Source organism: Thamnophis elegans, chromosome 13 (assembly GCF_009769535.1).
Source record: "Thamnophis elegans isolate rThaEle1 chromosome 13, rThaEle1.pri, whole genome shotgun sequence".
Taxonomy (NCBI): Eukaryota; Metazoa; Chordata; class Lepidosauria; order Squamata; family Colubridae; genus Thamnophis; species Thamnophis elegans.
The window spans coordinates 50,313,433-50,333,467 of NC_045553.1; the positions used below are offsets into that span (position 1 = coordinate 50,313,433).

General features: G+C 49.9%; 2 protein-coding genes across 6 annotated transcripts; one reads left to right on the forward strand and one right to left on the reverse strand.

Annotated features, from left to right (window-relative positions):
• Window positions 1-72: 72 nt before the first annotated feature.
• UBE4A (ubiquitination factor E4A) lies at window positions 73-13,479 on the reverse strand. Of its 2 annotated transcripts, none has more exons than XM_032230007.1 (19): window positions 13,181-13,479; window positions 12,226-12,399; window positions 11,358-11,470; window positions 10,801-10,953; window positions 10,551-10,710; window positions 10,241-10,443; window positions 9,830-10,021; window positions 8,550-8,883; window positions 8,284-8,410; window positions 7,258-7,565; window positions 6,590-6,722; window positions 5,973-6,160; window positions 5,476-5,576; window positions 5,269-5,382; window positions 4,348-4,522; window positions 4,090-4,270; window positions 2,647-2,794; window positions 1,937-2,094; window positions 73-822 (listed from the first exon to the last, which is right to left on the reverse strand). In XM_032230007.1, exons 1-19 carry the CDS (start codon window positions 13,305-13,307, stop codon window positions 702-704), a joined length of 3,210 nt encoding a protein of 1,069 aa, XP_032085898.1. In that variant the 5' UTR covers window positions 13,308-13,479; the 3' UTR covers window positions 73-701. The 2 variants fall into 2 exon arrangements, with proteins under 2 accessions (XP_032085898.1, XP_032085897.1); XM_032230006.1 differs by having other exon boundaries at window positions 12,226-12,402.
• An 83-nt stretch (window positions 13,480-13,562) lies between these two features.
• LOC116517180 (T-cell surface glycoprotein CD3 gamma chain-like) lies at window positions 13,563-19,682 on the forward strand. 4 transcript variants are annotated; one of them, XM_032230008.1, is made up of 6 exons: window positions 13,598-14,295; window positions 15,547-15,582; window positions 17,144-17,341; window positions 18,084-18,215; window positions 18,403-18,446; window positions 19,228-19,682. In XM_032230008.1, the coding sequence occupies exons 1-6, from the start codon at window positions 13,692-13,694 to the stop codon at window positions 19,291-19,293; spliced, it is 1,080 nt and encodes a 359-aa protein (XP_032085899.1). In that variant the 5' UTR covers window positions 13,598-13,691; the 3' UTR covers window positions 19,294-19,682. The 4 variants fall into 4 exon arrangements, 3 of the variants coding, with proteins under 3 accessions (XP_032085900.1, XP_032085899.1, XP_032085901.1); XM_032230010.1 differs by having other exon boundaries at window positions 14,205-14,632; XM_032230009.1 differs by lacking the exons at window positions 17,144-17,341; window positions 18,084-18,215; window positions 18,403-18,446; window positions 19,228-19,682 and having other exon boundaries at window positions 13,563-14,632; window positions 15,547-15,930.
• The last annotated feature ends 353 nt before the right edge of the window (window positions 19,683-20,035 follow it).

A 20,035-nucleotide genomic window follows, 5' to 3' on the forward strand; every position in this document is an offset into this window, starting at 1 on the left:
GCGTAAGGAGGAAGCGACGGCCGGAGCCCTCCTGAAAAGAGATGAAGAGGCACCGCGGCCGCAACCACTTGGGACAGGCAACACTTTTTATTGGTCTAAAGGGAGCTCACACACCACGTACACAAGGTGTACATCTCTCATGCGGCAGGCACTGTATGAAAGCAGGGGAGACTCGCAGGGCACCTGCACGACGACCGTCTCTCCACGGTGTTCTCCCAAAATGTAGCTACTGGAAGCAGGTGTGATAAGGAAGGCTGATGAAAGCTGCTTGACCTCATCCTGCCCACGGTGGTTCTCCCACAGTCCTCCCACTTCTTCTCATCAATGCTGGTTGCTCCTTGTTTGTCAGAGTGAGCCACAAATCACCATGCTACCACAATGGCTTTATGCCGGGATTGAGTAAATACAGCTTTTCTTCTGAAACATAAAAGGGAAAGTCCAGCCCAGTTTCTGGGGCAACAGCTAAAGAGAAACCAAGGGGGTGAGGGATTCTTATGAAAACAATGTAGGAGACAAACTAAACTGTCAAGGGATGAGGCTTCCAGCAGATCTTAAATATACGGAACCACAGAAAAGGGCAGAGGAGCCTAAGGAAGCTTAATCCTCGTCATTATGGAAAAACTGAGAGGGAGGAGCCGTCAAAACCAGTCCTGGGTTCACTGAGAGAGGCAGGGGGGGGAAACGGCATTCTGTTGAAAGAGTCACAGCCCTTTCTCTTTCTTTCTGTCTGCCAGCCATTGTTGAATCCGCTCCTTCAGTTCAGTATTTGGCTTGATCTGGTCCATGGTGAGAGGGCTGCGATTGAAAGGATCTGTCTGATCGCTGCAGAAAGAAAGCAGGGAGAGGATGACAGTAAAAACCAGGCTGTTGACTAGAAAACAAAAGATAATGCCGCTAATTTCAGTAAACACACAAGCATCCTTACGCATTTGAAAGTAGAACATATATTGAAAAATTAAGCATTTCCCATGGAATAAGGAGAAAAAACTTGCAATCTTCCAGCCAAGCCCAGGGTTGCTTTGAGTCTGATCACGGAGTTCTTATCAACTGTTCTTACTGACCCAACATGCCTGTCTAACCTCTATGTGGTTTCAGTGGGAATCTGCTTTCTACAGCTTACACCAGTAAAATGCAAAACTACAAAAAATATAACAATAGTAAAAATGAAAAAAAAAAAAACAAGTACAGTGCTGTGAATAAAAGATGGCAGGGAGGAAGCAGGATGTGTGGTGAGGGGGGCTGTTAGTCTAATAGCCACCCACTGTATGGTTCCCCCCCCCCCCCCCATTGGGTCTCCAGGCCAATACGCAGAGCCAGGTCTTTAGGCTCTTACAGGGCAGGAAGCGGCTCTTTGAGCAGGACTCCCAAGTCCCAAAGAACTCCTAAGTTGCAAACTGGATCTGAGCGGGACAGTGCAACCCCCTCCAGGACTAAGATGCCAAAAGACCCCAATCTTGAAGCTCCATGCACCCAAGCCACACGTGACAAATGCCGAGTATCATCAGCACACCTCAACCCATGGTGATGGGTGACCACACCCAGCAGCTTCATGCAGATGTTAAGCAGTAGCTGAGAGGGTACCGAGCCCTGTGGCAGGCCGCAAGAGAACAGTTGAGGCTGGAGCCTTCTCTCCCTATCAGCACCATTTGGGGCCAGCTTGGAGAAAGGAGTCAAGCCAATGCAGAACTGAACTGCAAGCCTCAGACCTCACGGCTGGCCCAAAAGGTGGCTGTGGTTGATATGCCTTACACCCAATCAGTATGGGTATGAAAGAGTGGAACTGACCAATGGATGCAGGGACAAATCTGGGAGTCAACACCACTAGCATCCTACAAGGAAATGAGTGATAATGTCTAAATCTAAAAGACGTTCACTCTTCCCTAGAAGGAAATCAGGCAGAATTCCATTTTCTCCTGCCTTTCTGCCTTCTAAATACCTCAAGAGGTGCCTAGCGATTGTTGCCCTGTCCACTGTGACCCGAGAGGAAGGCAGCAGCACCGGGTCTGTCATTAAGGTGCTCATGATGGGGTCCAGAAATTCATCACAGGCGTCAGCGTATGTCTCTTCTTCCTGCTGCTGGCGATCTGCTAGAGACTGAAGAAACAAATCCAGGAATCAGCAGAGGGGCCCTGCTCGGCTACCCTGCAGAGTTAAATCCCTGTGGACAAACTCAAGACAAGCCCCAGAATTTATAGGAGCTATACTGCTAGAAAAATGTGGCCTGCGATTTCGAGGGGTCACCTTTACCCTGGAAACCGAACCAGGGCAGAGGTAAGAGGCCAAGCACAGCCCTTCTTTGGCTCTTTGATTCCATGGAAGCACAACTAATAGAGAGTTGCTTTCTAGTGTCTCGCTGAATCTTGGAAATTTGACTGCATTCATCCACATTGTAATAAATTCAGTTCTCAGCTACAGAGAGGAATGTAAGTCCCGATGAACTCTATTTTTCACCTGTCTCTTTAGACTTTAAACATCCTGCATTGAAGAGCATTGAAGAGTCAATGAGCATTGAAAGTCAAAATTCTGCTCCCAGGAGATTAAAGCCAAATGTTACTCAGTACAAACACAGGATGCACTGAAGGTTTTCAACATATAATAGAGACACAGATTTTTGGGAAGGGGAGATTGACAACTTTCCCATCTCACCTTAATTTGCTCTGCCAGGTTGCTAAATGCTACAATCATGTTGCCAGGCTTATTAATTTTCTTCAAAACTCGGACCGTCTGAGCAAAAAGAGTTGGGGAATATGATCGCCCATCCTTAGGCACTGTGACACAAAAGTTCGCTTCATCGCTGAAACAGAGAAGAGGGCTAAAAGTGTATGCTGAGGCCCCATGCAAGCAAACCTCTTTTCCCTTGGGCACTCCCGGTCATTTCGGCTTTCCTATGCTGGTTCCTCTCTTGCACTTCCACAGCCTTTTTATTAGGTGAGATCAAAAGCCCTGTTCAGACTTTGCAATATATTGGCAAGTGGAGCATGATGAGAAATAGCTTCAGCCTATTTGCACTATAATTTATCCTGTTCAGAAGGAACTCTTTCGTAAGGTCTCTTGGTGGTGAGCATCTTTCCACAATGTAACCAACTGTAAATCTTATGGGGGACCTCATCCAAATTTGATCTGCCCGAACAAACCCCACAGCCTTTTCCTTCAGGGTTCACCTTCTTACCCTTCACCAGCACTTGGACCAAAGAAATTTGACAGCTCTCCCCCTTAGCACATAGAATATCTGGGTCTACAGGACACCTTTGTCTAGTTAGTTTAAACTGACTCAGCTGAGCGCAGCCATTGTATTGGCATGTTGTGTGTATCAGCCCTCAGGTTAAATTTATAAGATGATTTGCTTGGGCATATCAAATTCCGTGAACACAGCTTTTGTGTTTTGTTAACCTGGTTTATGCATGAGCCAGCAAGAATGGCATTCATAGGAGAGAGACCAGCCTAGCCAAAGTTCCATACTTTCCTGGGTATAATGTACAATAAAACCTGGCCCACTGTGCAAATTCTTGACCCAGGATAGGAAGCCCACACCTCCATCCTGTGTATTGCAGCCAAGATTCAGAGCATTGCCTTGGACTGATGCACACAAGATCAAGGGCATTCTCCACAGTACAGCCCCATTTCTCTTGCAATTGCACGTAGATCCAACGAAGATGATTACGAAGTGGAAAAGCAATGAAAGTTCACCAGCCATAACCAGCCATTTTGTCCCTTTTTTCAAGTATGTTTTCTGCGCAATGTACTATCTGGAGAGTCCCAAGCCTCCTCCCATACTTGTCACATTCCGGACAGCATGATATGAAAGGGGTGTCCCCTGTTCTTCCTCACTGGCAGAATTTGTGGTACTGGAATGGGCTACTGGTATTCATAAACAATGAGATGTTCTCCAGTGGTTGTCCACTGGCTTTGAGGAGCTAAATCCTTAATCTGATCAGATCATCTGAGGAGGACCTCTGGTGGCTTTCTGGCTGCTCTTCCACAAGAAATATTTCAACATCCACTAAAATTCTGGATGCATAAGGCAAAGCCCTCTAATCCTCTTCCCAAGAAGCACTCCGATGGACATTTCCTTTCCAGCATGCAACTTACCTCAGGTTTAGATATATTGTACAAATGTCAGAAACCAGTTGTTGGGGCTTGAAGTCAAATTCACTGAAGTCCTTGACCTTCAAGGCCCCCATTTTGGGGCCTACCAGGTGTTGGAGGAAGTAATTGAGCATGGAGATAATGCGTTCCGCCAGGAAAGGGTGCACAAAGAGAGATTTGATCTCTGCAATGAAAAGGAGGCTCGGTCAGTAGTTCTGCTCCCTTCAGCATTCCATGCCAGGAAGAACACAGGGCCTTTACCTGAGGTCAGGAAGGCCAAGGTCCCAATGGTCTCATTGGACATGATGTTGTGGAAGCGAGCCAACTGCCCGAACATTTGCAGGCTGGCTTCCTTCTCACGCCGCACTTCTGCAGACAGGCTGTCCCACTCGCCCCGGTCCTTCTCTATTTGCTGGATCTTGATCTTGCTCAGGTACTGCAGAGAAATTTGAAATGGGCATCAGGAAAGAAAAAAGGATCTTGGATGCCAAAATCACACCCTTGCTCACGCAGCCATTTTCAGAAGTTCCTTTTGCCTTGGAGGTTCACAGATTTATTCAAGAGCAAAGAGTTTTGTATACAAGGGCTTCTGATTTTGCCCAGAACAGCAACCCTGCCAGAAAGATTGGACTGAGGTAGAGTGACTAGCTCCAGCTCACCCAGTGAGCTTCCGGAACTGAGGAAGATTACAACATCTTAACTGCTACATTAAAACATTCCACAAAACACGTAGAAATGGGGGAACGGGAACTGGACCAATTGGATCTTGTTCCTGGAATGAAGCATGGTGCAGGAGGTTCAGTATGGCAACCCCTTTCTTGTGGACTTGGAGCAGAGAGAATGACTCTTACAAAGTTGGCGAACTGGAGATCCAGAAGCCAAGTGCAAAGACGCCAGACCTCAACCTCTCAGAACAACTCCCTGAGTAGTAGTAGCTCTGCAACTGAAGCCTTCTGTTCATCTCCTCAGCTGGTGAAGGGAGAGCAATTTCTCAAGGCAGAAAATGTCCCTTGAAATTGCCAGCTTCTCCCCTTCTCAACTGGCTCTGTGCTGCATTAAAGGCATCAAAATTGGCAACCCTTTTAACGAATCACTCTTACACAAAAAAAGAACCGTCTTATAGAGTTTGGCAGTCACAGTATTTACCCGCTTTCTACCTCCACCCCTCAAATAATGCTTCACCTGTATTGCTTCATCCAACAAGAAAATGGCATCATTCATAAGCAGGTTCAGGAAGCGCAAGAAGAGCGGGGGGGCCATGGCTTCAAGGTTCTCGGCGGCATAATCAGCCAGTGCCTGCAGAGTGCCAAGAGATGGAGAGCAGGGGGGGATGTTACACACTCTTCTTCTTCTCCTAGCCCATAGAATTCACAAACCCCAGGTCCTTACCTTTATGCTTGCCCGGTACGAATCAGTGCCCCACATATACCGGAGGATAGGGTACATGGGCCTACGATAATTAAACTTCTGCTCAAATTGATGGGGATCCCCTGCACAGGAGAAGGCCCATAATGATTGCAGGATCTGGAGATACTGATCCAGATTTTATGCTCCGAGACTCTTGTAGAAATAAACTGCATGCCGCAAAAGGAGAATGGAGAGTGGAGGATCAGCACTTCCCTCCCTCCACCCCCAAAAGGCAGTAGGGGAAGAGGTGGCTTGGACCAGAGTGGAATGCAAATCTCAAGGTTTGGAAGAAAAGGCCAGGCCTTTTCCTCTCACCTTGCCAACAGCAGGGCCATTCCCAAAATTAGCAAATCTGCTTTCAGATCCAGCAAAGCGGATTCACCAAGATTCATGGCACTTTGCTCAAGGGACTGCGCTAGGAGGGAGGAACCGAGGGAATGAGGGAACCCCCCCCCTCTCCCAGTCCTCCCCTCCCTTACCTGTAAATTCAATGTCCACAAAAACCTTAATTAGAGCCTCAGCAAGGTGGGCAGCATGCTGATAGGCACAGAAGACTCTCTTGCGATGGAAGACGCTCGAGACAAGAGGCGTCTGGGCCTGATCCAGGTGGGGCATCACAGCCTCCAGTACTTCAGCCAGTTTGGCTCTCAAATGTGGGTTCTTCATTCTGCCAGGAGGAGTGGGGGGAAACCTCCAAATCTACCCTTTCCCCCAAATTCTATCAAATTTCTGCCCCCACCCCCACCCCTAGGATTCTCCTGAGTTTGGCAGCAGCAAGGGACTCAGGTATCCTCCCGACAGACAAGCGTTAGGTTGCTCACAATAGGTTGTCATTGCAGGGTAGCATCTGCTTCCCACCACACCTCAATACTTCTGTTATACGGCTCCACCCTCCCATATGTGGGCCGAGGTGTTCACGGAACTGAACAGTCAAAACCAAGCCCACCAAATTCATTCGCTTGAAGACTCAGGAAAAACTCCGTCTGAGGTTTACTGAGTTTATCAGGGTCACATTTTTCCTTCCTAAGGCTAGGCTGCTGTTCCCTGGCAACCACGCTGCTTGACTACAGAGTGGGCCTTCCAAAGAAGCTTTTACCTGTCCACATCCCCTGTGAAGACCGTCACAAAATGAAGTACGTGCTCCAGGGAGTCAGCTGAAGGTTCCAGAAGATCATCAGCAAAGCGGCGCAGGAAAATGAAGAAATCACCTAAGTTGTCAGCAAAGAATTCTGCAAATGCAAATGCCCAAGTGAACTCTAACGCTAAGAACGTACGGCCACCAGCCCCACGCTTACTTCTTCCCTGTGAACGCAGGCATTGGGGGGGGGGGGGGGCAGTGGCTTCCCGGGGCCACCGAGATGGCATTACAGGCATTACAAATCTCCTTGGAAGCAGGAGAGGGCTTAGGATAGAAGAAACCAAGCCAGACGTAATTGTAAAGCGCCCAGAGTCTCTCTCTTGAGTTAGGCAACTATATAAATGGAAATTTAAATGAAGAAACAAACAAACATTTCAAGACAAATGCTACTAGCTGGAATTTCCAAAAGGAAAAATATTTCTAACACTTGTGCAAACGTGCCCATTTAGCGAGGGAGGGAAGGGCTGCTTGTGGCTGTACCATTTTACGATTCTACTTCAACATTAGGATGGTGTTACAAGCCAGCCAGGCAATGAGCCAAAGGACTGTAGGGTCCTGTCAAGTATCAGGCTCCATCCTGGCGCTGCTCAAACCCACTTCTAAAGGATAACTATCCGGCCGGTCACCTGGGACATAGGCCAGCGTACTATTCTTCACTTCTGGCAGAGGGAAGGTCAACTCCATCAGCTCCGTCCCTTGGTTTCCGATGGCCAGCTGGACCAGGAGAACAGCCATGGACACCTGCAGATTGAGGCAGTTCTTCAGCATCTGAGGCTCTGTCGCGGCTGCTTTGGTGGACAGATAGATGGTCATGAGGCGCTCAAACTGCTCCCGGAGGTTGTCAGCTGAGGGGCTGGAGCTCTGCTGAGCTTCCCGCCATGCCACCTGTAGTCGATGTAGGCTCTGGTTGAGTTTGATCATCTGGTCATGCAACCTGTACAGGAAACAGATAAAGCGGCACCACCATCAGAAAAGCTCAAGGGGGCCATTGCAAACTGGGAGGCTATCATGGAAAAGGGCAAACCGGGGAGGCCAGCAGTCAATGCTGAGGCTGGCTGGGGCGAGAGCTGGCATGCAAGGATTCTTTCGCCTTGTGTGCTCTGGAGAGCCGCTTTCATTGAAGGACCCATAACAAAAAAAGTTTGAAGAAATCATAATTCACTTTAATTTCCTCTAGTAGACCAAGAAAAAATTCCCCCCCCCCGCAAACGTCAACTGGCTTATAATAAATGTGGCCTATAATTAGTTCTTGCTTAATGACCAGTTCCTTAACAACTAGTAAAAATCACCACGCACACAAACTTACTTAGGAATAGGGATAGAAATATTCTTTATTGGCAAAGTGTGACTGGACACATAAGGAATTTGTCTCTGGTGCATAAGCTGTCAGTGTACATACAAACAACAAAGTGGTAAGTCATAGATCATAAAACATACTATCAACAATGCCTTACAACCAAAAATCTGGGCCCAAGTGTGGTTGCTAAGCAAGGACTATACCTACATTTGGGTGCTATTGTGTCAGCAGGAGCCCTCTGTGTCCCCCTAAAAGGCCACTGAAATTTATTAAGGTTTTCAGCTACATTCTACCAAAGCCTGAACGTTATCAGCTGTCGTGGAAAAGCCTTCCCACCACGGCGCCTCCTATGTACCTGTGAAATCCTAAGTGGAGGGCGTACTGCGTCAACACCAAGTTCTCCGTCACCAGGTTATAGCTGTCAGCAAATTTTGGCTCCTGTTCAGGTACAGCTGGGATCAAGCAGGTCTCCCTTTCCAAGCCTTAAAGGGAACGGACGGCACTATCAATATGGATCAGCAAAAGCTCCAGCAAAAGGAAGCCATTCCTCCTGGCATCTTTCATGCTCTGGCCAGCAACGCCCGTCTCTCCTGCTACTGGGAGGGTGGGGGAGGGGCTCACCTTTCACGTGTACGTTCTTCACTCTCTGCTCTTCCTCATTCAGTTCCTTCACGGCACAGTAAGTTGGGTCGAATGTCAGAAGTCTGTGAGATCGGGGCTTACAGAAGGGCTGACAGAGCCTGAGGAGAGCAGCTCCCAGGTTCAGGAAGAAGGCATCCGAGGCATACATCTGGAAGAAGATCTCTGGCATCTGGTTGGCCCAGATTTTGGTGCGCCCAGCGTTGGCATGAAGACAGTTTCCCAGCCAGGCCAGGATCTTATGCTTTGTTTGTGGGGAGAGCTGTAGCAGATTCTTCAGCATCTGATGAATCTTCTCGTGGAATTCAGCCATGAACTGTTGTTATGAGAGCAGAGGGCTTAACATCAAGGTACACGCACGGGCTCACTGAGCCTAGAATCATCTAAGACACAGGCAGGCAGTCCTCGACACACACGTTCATTTAGTGACCATTCAAATTTACGGCGGCATCCAAAAAAGTGGCTTATGGCTGTTTTTTCACTCTTAAAATCATGGCAGCTTCCTCACAGCCACAAAATTCAGACGCCTGGCAACTGGCATGGATTTATGACAGCCCCCTTCTGACAAGCAAAGTCAATGGGAAAACCAGATTCACTTAACAACCGGGTTACTAAATTAACAACTGAGTGATTCACTTAACAACTGTGGCATGAAAGGTCATAAAATGGGGCAAAACTCCATTTTATGGAGTTTGACAACTGACTAGATTAGCAACAGAAATGTTGGGCTGAATTGTGAGCGTCAGTTGAGGACAACCTATTCTCTTACACCAAGTCGTTCCTCAGATCCCTTCCCTTATGGCACTTTCCGGGTTTCAATTATCTCCCCACCCTCCCACCCCAGCAGCCCTAGGTGATCTCATATTCAAAGACACTGGTAGCCACAGATCTGCCTGATCATAGCAACAGCCCTTATATACTCCGTGCTTTCCAGTCCTCTCCGAGCGGTTTACAGCCAGCCAGCCAGTCAGTCTCCTGCTCTCCAACAATCTGGGCTCCTCTTTTTACCCACCTCGGAAGGATGGAAGGCTGAGTCAACCTTGAGCCAGTGAGACTCAAACTGCCGAACTGCTGGCAAACGGCAGTCAGCAGAATTAGCCTGCGATGCTGCATTCTAACTACACGACTCTAATCAAACTTGGATAGTATACAGAAAATAACACAGTAGACAAAGGAGTGCTTGTCATCAGCGGCCATTTTGCTGCCTCTCAACACACAATCGTGATACACAAGCAAAGCAGGAATGGAACAGAAATATACACCTGGTGGATGTTGGATTCTTGCACCTTGATCTCTTGAGGACTGGATCGAGAGGGGTTCAGAAAGTAGCCGTGGCTTTCCACCACACCAGGTGTCTTCAGAAGACATGAGATGTTCAAGATGGCTCCCAGCAGAGTCTTCTGGTAGAGCTGTCCATTGGCTGGATCTTTTGGCTGAATGTACTCAACAAAAACCTGAACAAACAGAAGTAGACCCAAAGATGCTTTCCCCCCCACACTCAAAAGGCAACTGGTCTTTCTTGGTTTTTCCTTTGAAAACATTTCACCACACGCACGCACACACAGACACATACAAAGTGAGGTACAGAAAAGTGGCCTTCCTCCCAGGCGAAAGGGTAGAGGCAGCAAGGGATTCTGGCCACCTGGGGGTGAATGAGACAGCCAAGGACTCACTTTGGCAATATCCTTTTGCTTAGTGAAATACAGGAGTATATCCAGATAAGAATACAACAGGATCTGGCAAAGGTGTAGCTCCCGAATTCGTCCTGAGATGATGTCGAAGACTGGGACTATAACCTCCTCGAAAGTCCTCACTTCCTCATCCACCGTGAGGCTCTTGATGACCTCCTCCAGAAACTCTGTTACATCTTCAAAGTCTATGGGGGAGAGAAAGGATGAGTATTTTAAAAAGGATATATTTGGAGAGCTGCCACGAGCTGGATCCCATTAGCTTATCCTGGACTATCAGCCTTTGCCAACTCACGAGCTCCTCTTAATGATTCGAGCATCAAGTCCACTAGCTGCTCATAGACATTCTGGTTGACATAGATCTCTGGTGTTAGGAAGAGTGTGTAGGTATTGGATACAGTCAGATTTCTGCAACGCACTGCAAAAGGCAACAGGTTCTCGGGCACCTTGGTGATCTAGAAGAACAGAGAGAACAGCTGATTTCTAGCCCCTTCTGTCCCGGCCAGCAAGCGGCTTGGGTGTGGTGATATGGGTTCTTGACCCACCTCCTCCTTTGCCCTCCGGAAGCAAGCGAAGAGATATCGCAGGATGTGCTTCTCTCCTGCATCTCTCTCTGCTGAGAGATTCTGCATGCCAGTTGAAGTCATGTGGATCAAGTGATTGCCAGGTTCGGGGAGCAGTAATCGGGTAAAAAGGGCCTGGGGAAACATATCAATCCAGAATATAATTGCTCCCTCCCAACATTTGGAGAAAGAGCCTAGACCTCATTCCCATCCAATTTTTTATAGAGCGACATTATGTATAAACAGCCAGGACTTTTAAATGCTTCTCCAAATCTAGCTGATTATCACAGATAAGAAGCAGACAGTCCATAGAACTCAACAGTTTCATATAAGATGAAATTGACTTGTTCAAGGAAAAGTACTATAAAGCAAATCAAGCAAGTGTCATAACAAATATGCAATGAAACGCCTCTAGGCACATGGCATCCTGGCTTGGGGAAGCATCTTTTCCTGGCATAGGCACAGGGAACAATTGGCCTGATGACCAAGACTAGCCTTCTCCCGCAAGCCTCCAATCTGGTGAAGACACCATCAGAGACCTGTTCCACATTTTCCATGTCCAGCCAGTCCTGATCCTCAAGGTCTGTAGCCATTTCCTCCAAGTAGACACACCGTGCAGGAATGCCATTTCCACTCTTCAGATTGGGGTCACCTAGAAGGGGGGAGGGGGAAATCAGCAAAGTAGCAATAGAGAAATCCCCCAAACATTCCATGTTCAGAACCATTTCTCTCAATCAACAACTCTTATTGTCGTATTTTGGCTTCTTGATTTGGCAGATATTAAAACAAGGCCTTCTTCAAGATATTGCTCTCACGTGTCTTGAACTACAACTCCCAGACTTCCCAACACATACCAGAGGGCACCCAAATTGAGGCTGCCATGGTTTGTGGCCTAAAGGAAAGAAGTCTCTAGGATCAATGAAATGGCACAGCAAGGCACAAATCTAAAAAACACAGTAAAGGAACCCTTCCATGCCATACCCTACAGACAATTAATTGGAGCAGGAAAATGAAGCAGTGTGGTTGCAAGAAATACCACCAGGTCAATGTTTGGAATTTTCAAGTTAGGTAAAGTTTGTCACACCTGCAATATGCTGACCAGCCCATAAAGATACAGAAATCCACATCGGTAAATTTGGCCTTAACTGCTTGCACAATGGAGAACAAGATTTCCATTCTATATGCATATTTGTTTTTGCCAGGAGAATGTTTACACAGTTTTTTTTGTAAACAGATTTTGTTGACTTTGGGGCGTCTTAAGTCAGCAGATGTTGTATGATATCAACAATTGTTCTCCAGGAGAGGAGCCTGAATTTGTATTCATGGATCAAAAACTGCCACCTGGTGGCTCCCTCCACCTTAATACAACTCAGCCTGTATTCTGGCCATTTATGCTTCCACACTCACTGTTATCCAATGTGATCAGGAAGATTCTCTGGATCATGTGGTTGATGTTGAGCTGCTCGCAGAGCTCCTGCTGGGAGCGAAAGGAGCGACTGATCTCAGCCACAGAGTAGTCGCAATCATCCAGACTCTCAGACACACTGTTGTCAGAATCATCTTGGCTGGCAGAGGTTTCCTCTACTAAAGAAGCAGAGCTAGTCAATAAGCAGCCTACCTGGGCCCCAACACCATCTCTAAGGCCTGAGCGTCTCTCATCTGGGCTGCCACAGCACCAGAAGCTTCGCCTTAAGGGCACTTTTTTACACAGCAAGTAAGCAAAGTATAGATCATAAAAACATAGTTGCTTCCCATGAAAAAAATGCAGCCTGTACACAAGACTTTTCGTCTCCTGGGAATCCCAGAAGAATCTCGGGACTTCTGAAAAGCAAAGAGCCAAGAGGCCACCTAAACAGCTGCTCTTACCAAACCATTCTGCTCTTTTATTGATTTGCCATCTGAGAATCTGGAATTAAACTAGTAAGTAGTTAGCTCTCAGGATTTTAATACCTGCCAGGCAATGCTAGTCTAATTTACGTCTTTAGTATCAATCCGCCAAGTCCATGCATTTCTTTTTCAATTATGTTGCTAACTGTCCTATAATTGGGTTAACATTTCAACTAAGTTGTCTAACTTTGCAGGCAGACGGACCGAGGCTGAGCTACCAGTGACTGAATAGGAAAGGGATTTTGGACAAATAAACAATGGTAACCCCGCTATATAAACACGGGACGCAGCTACACTTCCAGGTGCAGAAAACAAAGCAAAGGGAAGGGCGAAGCAGGAGAGGGTGTGCAAAGATTTCCTTTGGGCGCTTGGAGCCCCCGGGCAAAGGGCTCGAGATAGGCGCTCAGGGCGACCGATCCGGGCGCTCTGCCCCTCCAGCCCGCTCCCCTCCCAGCCGCCCGGCCTCCTCGCTCACCCGCGGGTTCCGTCGGCGTCGACGGCTGCTTCTGGATCTCGGCGAAGTGCCGGGCGTCGGCGACGGAGCTGAAGAGGGCGGCGAAGGGATTCCGGGAGATGCTGTTATTGTTCTCGTGGTCGGTCATTTCCCCGCCGGGCGACCTCCATGGAGAGCCGCGACCCAGAGGACGAGCGACGGCCCGCAGCCCCGGGCGCCCGGGAGCAGAACGGGGGCGACGGGCAGCAGGAGGAAGGCGAGGCCGAGGCTCCGAGGCGCTCCAGCTGGGCGGCCGCGCCACCTTTCAGCGATGAGCTTGGCAACGCGCGACGCCCACAGGCCGCGCTCGACGTCATCAGACAGCGCCGGAAGCGCGCCATGGCGAGACAGACCAACCATAGAGCCAAATCGTGGCTAGAGGGGGCTGCTGGCGCCTGCGCCACCCTCGCCCTACAGAGGCGTCCCGGGCGCGGGGGAGCCGCTTCTCCGCCCTGCCGTCCGGCCAGCGGCTTCAGTGCCAGTGGGCAGCGCGATGCAGCAGCCAGCAGCGAGAAAGGCGCTGCCTCCCGGCAGGCCCCTCGGGAGACGGCTCCGAGAGGGTCGCCCGGGGACACGACGAGGGCTCCCGCCGGCTCCTGCTTCCTCCCCGTGCGCCGATCCCAGGGAGGGCGGAGGCCAGCCCAGTGGCTGGAGGTTTCCCGGCACCCCGACCCAGAGGCTCCAGGGGGGCTCGGCGGCCCTTCCACCTCCAGCTTCACGACCAGGCGACCCCTCTGACCTTGGCAACTGTGCGAGGTGTGTGGACTTCGGCTCCCAGAATTCCTCGGCCAGTATGTCAGGCTGGGGAACTCTGGGAGTCGAAGTCCACAGATCTTTACAATGGCCAAGGCTGAGAAACGCTTGTCTGGATCGACGTTTGGAGGCTGAGTGCGGATCCTGTTCTGCACCAGCAGTAGCTGCGGAGTGGCCTGCCTGGGCTGAGCCGCCGGTTTGGGTTGGCTCTGACCCCCTGCCCAACAGGCTTGGCCAAAAGGGAGGAAGTGCCCCCACCCCCACCTGGGGCTTCTTCGTGCGGTGGCTTAGTGGAGAGCTGCTGCTGGGGCAGGGGGCTGTATTTGCCACTCAGTTCTGCAAAGGTGGGAAGAAAGTCAGTTTCCTTTTTTCAGTAGTGTGGTTTCCCTGTAGCATCTCTTGTCGCTTTATTTCCTTATGTATAAATGCGTGCACGCACGCACGCACACACACACACATAGGACGGAAGAGCCCCCACCCACAGACTTCCTGTTGCAGACTGCCTGCAAAAATCTTCCCTATATCTCCTTGCCCAGTCATTTTTTCACCTGTTAGAAGACAGTCATCTGCCACCTGTGCTGACAAAAACGGTGACAACATAATATCTGGCTCTCCCATCGACAAGCATGGGAAGCCAGGAACAGTTGCTGTGGGTAACTGCCGTTGCCCTGTTCTTCCAAGGTAGGACTAAATCCAAGGCAGGCAGTTTGAGAGGGTTGTGGCTTGTGAACTCGGGGCTGGGAGCAGGGGGGTGGGGAGAGAGGGTAGGCAGGCTGCAAAAGAAAGAAGGAGCCGGGCATAGGGAGAAGGCAGGAGGACCAGATTGCCATTACCATGTGTTGCTTGCACTCAGCTGTGTTTGTGATTCAGGGCATCTGCTTATACACACAAGCACAGACAATCTGAAAGCAGCAAACCCACGTCCTCTTCACACCTGGCCTGCAGCCGGAGGCAGCCAGGCTGACCAGGTGTAGTCAGCCACTTCCCTCTGTCTCGCCAAGCTCCTAAATGAGGAATGGGACATTTATGTTGCAAGCTTTTGGAGGAAAGGCTGCATGCAAATGTAAATTCATCCCACTGAAGAGAAAAAACTGTCAGAGGAAATGATGGAGATATTCCCTTTGGGTGGTTGCCAGATTCCAGGGCCAAAAGATCTGTGAGGGGATCCCGTCTCCCCAGCCTGTGGCAGGTGAGGAAATATTGCTATGCGCCTGTCCGGAACTGCTAGCATTTTGGGAGGAAAAAACTCCTCTCTGTCCATTTTTCCTCAGACAGCCTAATATTAAAAACCTCGATCATGATACTCCTTAGTCGCCTGTTTCTGAAATTAAGAAGTCATAGAAATGTTCCCTTGCTCAGGTCAATATTATCCTTTCGGCCGAAGGCTGATCAGTCCTCCATTAACGTTTGCTATTCCCCCTCGGGGTGCCTTTGGCACGGAGTTCAGCCTTTTCACTGCATCTGCAGAGCATACATTCAACTGTTTGATGCTCCTTGGACACCTGGGTGGAGGACTGGTGTGTGGTATTATTGGTGTTTCTTGGTCCCAGTTTATTTTGCTCTGTGTTTCTCAACATGAAATCATTTTCTTTCAGGCATCAGCATAAGTGGAAATGCCGCATCTGGAAAAGGTATGCTTTATCCAGGTTTTCTAAAACCAGAGAGGCAGCTCGGAAGGAGTTCAGATAAGGTGGATTGATACAGTATGTCTGGGGCCAGCCAAAGGTTGTGGCCATGCTTTACTGACTATGCCATAATTGCCTGAGTTTGCACAATGTGTGTAGATTGTGATGCACAATCCCAGTCAGTGACTCTTGGTGTGCTTAAATTCTGGCTCTCTTTCATTTGGGGCTGGTTTCTGAATTTTCCAGATCCTGAGTGTTTGAAAAAAGCTTGTTTCTGAAAGAATACTGTATTTTTCGGAGCATAAGACGCACCTTTTTTCCTCAAAAAAGAGGCTGGAAATCTGGGTGCGTCTTACACACTAAATAAAGCATTTTTTGCCTCCCGTAGCCCCGCCCCCTTCAACAAAATGGCCGTGCGTAGCTCTTAGGAGGCTTTCAGAGAGCTCCTTGGGGCTGGGGAGAGCAGAAATGAGCAAAAAATGGGCCCTTTTTTGCTGAATTTTGCCCCCAGCCCCCAGGAGCTATGCATGCAATTTTTTTGACAAAAAATGGACCGTTTTTTGCTCGTTTTTGCGGGGGCCCAGGAGCACTCTGCAAGCCCCCCCCTTTTGAGGGGGAAAATGGGCCCGTTTTAACTGATTGATGAGAATTACATTGATCAAGTGCTGTGCCAGCAGAAACAAAGTCTTAGGTGCTGCACATTCTCAGTGATTTCCTTCTCCAGCACATGGATAAATACACCTGGAAACATTTACCTAGCTAGCTACCCTCTCTCCATACCTACCTACTGTATTTCTCTCTCCCTCTCTCTCTTGCTCCCTCCCTCCTTCCCTCCCTCTATCTACGTACCTACGCTCTCTCTCCCTACCTATCTACTGCATTTCTCTCTCCCCCTCTCTATCCCTCTATCTATCTACCTACTTTTTTTAAAAAAAATTCTCTTCAAAACTTTGGTGCATCTTATACTGCGAAAAATACAGTATTTGGAAAGAAAGGAATTTTCCTGGCTGGCTAGAAGCTTATCAAGAGTCATTCCCGGATGGGAGGGCAAAGGGCCTTAAACAAGATTTGGGAGGAAGTCTCAGCAGTTACTCAGCAGGAGCATCGGCTGAGCAAACGTGTTACAGGAGGAAGGCAAGATCCCCGAGAGAAGCAAAGTGGACAGGCTGTTTGGGAGAGAAGCAGCTGCAAAGACTTGGCCCAAGGGGCTGATAGCGGGTTCCTGGATTTGCAGAGGACTGGTATACTTTCAGTAGTCAACACACACACACACAGACACACACACCACCACCACCACCACCACTGATTCCTGAACGCTGGATAGGGATAAACAAGCTGACCCTTGCTCAGCAGCAACTACTGGCTGAGAACTAGGAATAAGCAGAAGGGCTGGTTTCCCTTAACCAATGATTAAGCCATGACGCTTTTGCTGAACGAATGCCAGTTGCCTGAAACACTCTTGCTGAAACACTTGTTACCTAATTTGTTTGGCCCCTGAAACCTTGGCGCTCCTGGTGAGGCTTTGGCTGTGGGACCTCTGCCCCACCTCCCCCCGTTTCTTTTGCAGACATCACCGTAGAGCAGAAAGGAAAAAATCTGCTCCTGGTATGTGAAGATGGCGATAATGGGACGCGCTGGCTAAAGGACAATATGGCTCTCACCTACAGAGGCAAGGAGTTGGTTTTGGCTGTGATGGACGACCCCAGAGGCATCTATGCGTGTAGCAACAGCAGTGAAAGCAGAGCCCTGCAAGTTTTCATCCGGAGTGCGTAAGCCTTCTTTCTCCCCCTTATTTAACAACCTTGCCAGTTGTCCGGCTTCAGCGAGGCAGACTGAAATAAGCCTGCCCTTTGAAGCCGGGATGGCTCAAGTGAAAGGAATATCTTAGCTCCATCTGGAGCAAAAGAAGAAGGATGGGGGAAGCTTCAGGGACAAACCTAGACAAAAGAACCTGGGCAGTCTGTCCTCAGCCTGGTCAATCGGCCACTGTTTGCCTCCTCACTTCGCTTGTTTGGTGGGATCTCAGTTTGCTTCTTAGATGATTAAATGAAGTTAAGTCCCCTTCCTATGGAACCAAGCTTTTTCCTCAAGATGTTGCTTGTCTATTCTTAGATATTAGGAAAAAAGTGGTGTAGATTTTTCTGAAGGTAAACTGTCAAATCCCCACCTCTGTGACTTACACTCCGTGTCCCTGCGCTGAAATGTTTCTGGAGATGAAATGACCCTCTCTGCTCGAGCTCAGTATCTCTGGGCTCTCTTTCCCAGGACACAGGTCATCTTTCTGGCAAGCCCTGGGAAAGCCTGGGGCGGCCCCTGGGATGGGCAGACCAGGGGCTGCAGCTGGGCCTCCCCTTCTCTGCCCAGGGACCCGGCAATGGCTTCTGAGGGGTGAGGGTTGCTTGTGGGAGTTCTGCCATAGAAGAACACCTGCTCTGCTTGAGTGAGGCCTGTGTAGACGCCACGTGGGGGGATGCAGAACGTATCTTCACCGTTTTCTTTCACCACAGTGTGCCAGAACTGCATCCATCTGGACTTTGCCACGATTCTGGGGATTTCAGCAGCCAGCCTCATCACCACAATCTTCCTGGCTATCGCTGTGTACCACATAGCCGTGGAAGAGCATGGCCAGCCCGCCCAAGGTGAGGAGGTGGCAGGAAAGGGCATCTGGGTGACTGGTGGTTTTCTCCAAAAGGAAAGACCACCTCATTTACAGCTCAGGTGCTTCACCCCCCCCCCCCCATTTCTTGCATGCTTCAGAGATCCCCCCCCCCCCGGCTCTCTTGGTTTCTTCCTTGTTGATTCAGTCTTCCTATTTTGATCCTGCAGCTTCTGATAAGCAGTGCCTGTTGGCCAATGACCAGCTGTACCAGGTGAGAGCTTCCTTTTGACTTTCCTTTTCTGTGTTTCAGAGACTGGCCAATTCATCCCACAGAAAGCGGGAAACCTACGAGAGGATTGTGTGAATATTAGGCCATCTGCATGTCCTAGCAGAGTGTAGATGGGGCGGAGCTAGATTCAGGGAGGAGCACACCTGTGCCCAACCGTTGAGTAAAAGTAGCTGCTCCCATGGTCGCTGATGGGATGGCTTTGCGAAAGGGTCTGCCAACCTCTGGGTCATTTCCAGAATCCCAGCCCCACGGAGGATCCCCGGGCAGGGACGGCTGCCCCAAGGATGGCAGATTCTGTCAAACCTCTTCCAGACCTATTAAGACGTTTGGCAACACCCTGAACCACGAGCTCCAGTCACAGCGTGGCTTTGCCTGCTGGGCAAATGCTGGATTTCACTTCAGGAGCCATCATGGCTGATGACAGCAATGTTAAAGAAGCCGTGGTTTACAATTCTGCCATTTCAGGGGTGCAGTTGGCCCTCCTGGGGCCATGGCACTGATTTCCCTGGCACACATCATGCCCTCCCGGCCAACGGGGGGAGAGAGCAACTACGCCAGAGGACGCAGGCTGTGTGGGGCAGCCGAATGGCCCCTCCGAACTGCAGGGGAAAGAGCTACGTGGGAGACTGGCGAGTCAGTGTGGCCCCTTGACCAGGCCAAACTTCCCCAGACCCTCCTCACCCGCTGCCGGCTCTTGGCCCCCAAGGTGGTAGAAGCGCGCTGTGCCCACAGAGGCCCTAAGGGTTGGTGTTCTTCCTTCCAGCCTCTCCAGGGGCGCAACGACAGGCCCTACAGCCACATTGGCATTGCCAAGCCTCGCCGCCGATGAAACCCTTCTCCAGCGCATTCGAGTTCCCCTTCCTGTGCTCAGTCCCCGAGGGACGTCCATTGCGTCAGCTGAGGTGGGGAATTGGGGGGCCCCCTGCCTGTGTCTGCCTTCTGCTCCAGGGCCCGGGAGAGCCGCCGAGGCCTGCCAGAGCTGCCGGATTCCATTTTCTCTTTGTTGGACTGAAAGGTGTCGGCTTTTGGGGGAGGATGAATGCATTCAGGGTGCAATGCTGGGAATGTGGTGGCCAATCAGAATCATTAAGAATCTCTTTTCTGGGCCACACAAGTGGGCCGGTTCATCTTCCATTCTGCAGCTGAAAGTGGGTCCCTGCTGTTGCTCCCCTCTGCGTCCCGCCTCCCCCCCCAATAAAAGACCTTGCTTACAACTTCCTCTCTAGCGTGGTTCATGAATCAAAGGGCCACGATGAAGTGGGAGTGCAAATGCCATGGAGTCAGCCATTTGCACAAGTGTGCAGCCGCCACTGGGTGGTGACTCATAGGCAGCAGAGTGTCGTTTGCGCTGGATGGTGGTTGGTGCCTTTCTTGAAATGCAGCTGTGTTTGCGTGTGACCACATCCTGTGGAAAGAGCCCATCCGCTGAGGGAGGCTGCTCCTACGTGGGGCCCCAACTTTTCCTCCCCACTGCAACTGCCACATCTTGTGCAGCTGAAGCCTCAGTGAGGCTGCCTCTCCCGATCAGCGATGGGTTCCTTTGGCTGGTTCTCAAAGCGGGAAGGGAGGGC

Excerpts from the sequence above, each read along its gene's own strand:
- UBE4A (XM_032230006.1), bottom strand. The coding sequence starts at position 13,307 with ATGACCGACCACGAGAACAATAACAGCATCTCCCGGAATCCCTTCGCC. Across the intron at positions 10,444-10,550 it reads CGAATCATTAAGAGGAGCTC|ACTTTGAAGATGTAACAGAG; the intron begins GTGAGTTGGCAA and ends TCTCCCCCATAG. Across the intron at positions 5,577-5,972 it reads TGTGGACATTGAATTTACAG|GGGATCCCCATCAATTTGAG; the intron begins GTAAGGGAGGGG and ends TCTCCTGTGCAG.
- LOC116517180 (XM_032230008.1), top strand. The coding sequence starts at position 13,692 with ATGCAGCAGCCAGCAGCGAGAAAGGCGCTGCCTCCCGGCAGGCCCCTC. Across the intron at positions 14,296-15,546 it reads TGCCACTCAGTTCTGCAAAG|GCATCAGCATAAGTGGAAAT; the intron begins GTGGGAAGAAAG and ends ATTTTCTTTCAG. Across the intron at positions 18,447-19,227 it reads CCAATGACCAGCTGTACCAG|CCTCTCCAGGGGCGCAACGA; the intron begins GTGAGAGCTTCC and ends TCTTCCTTCCAG.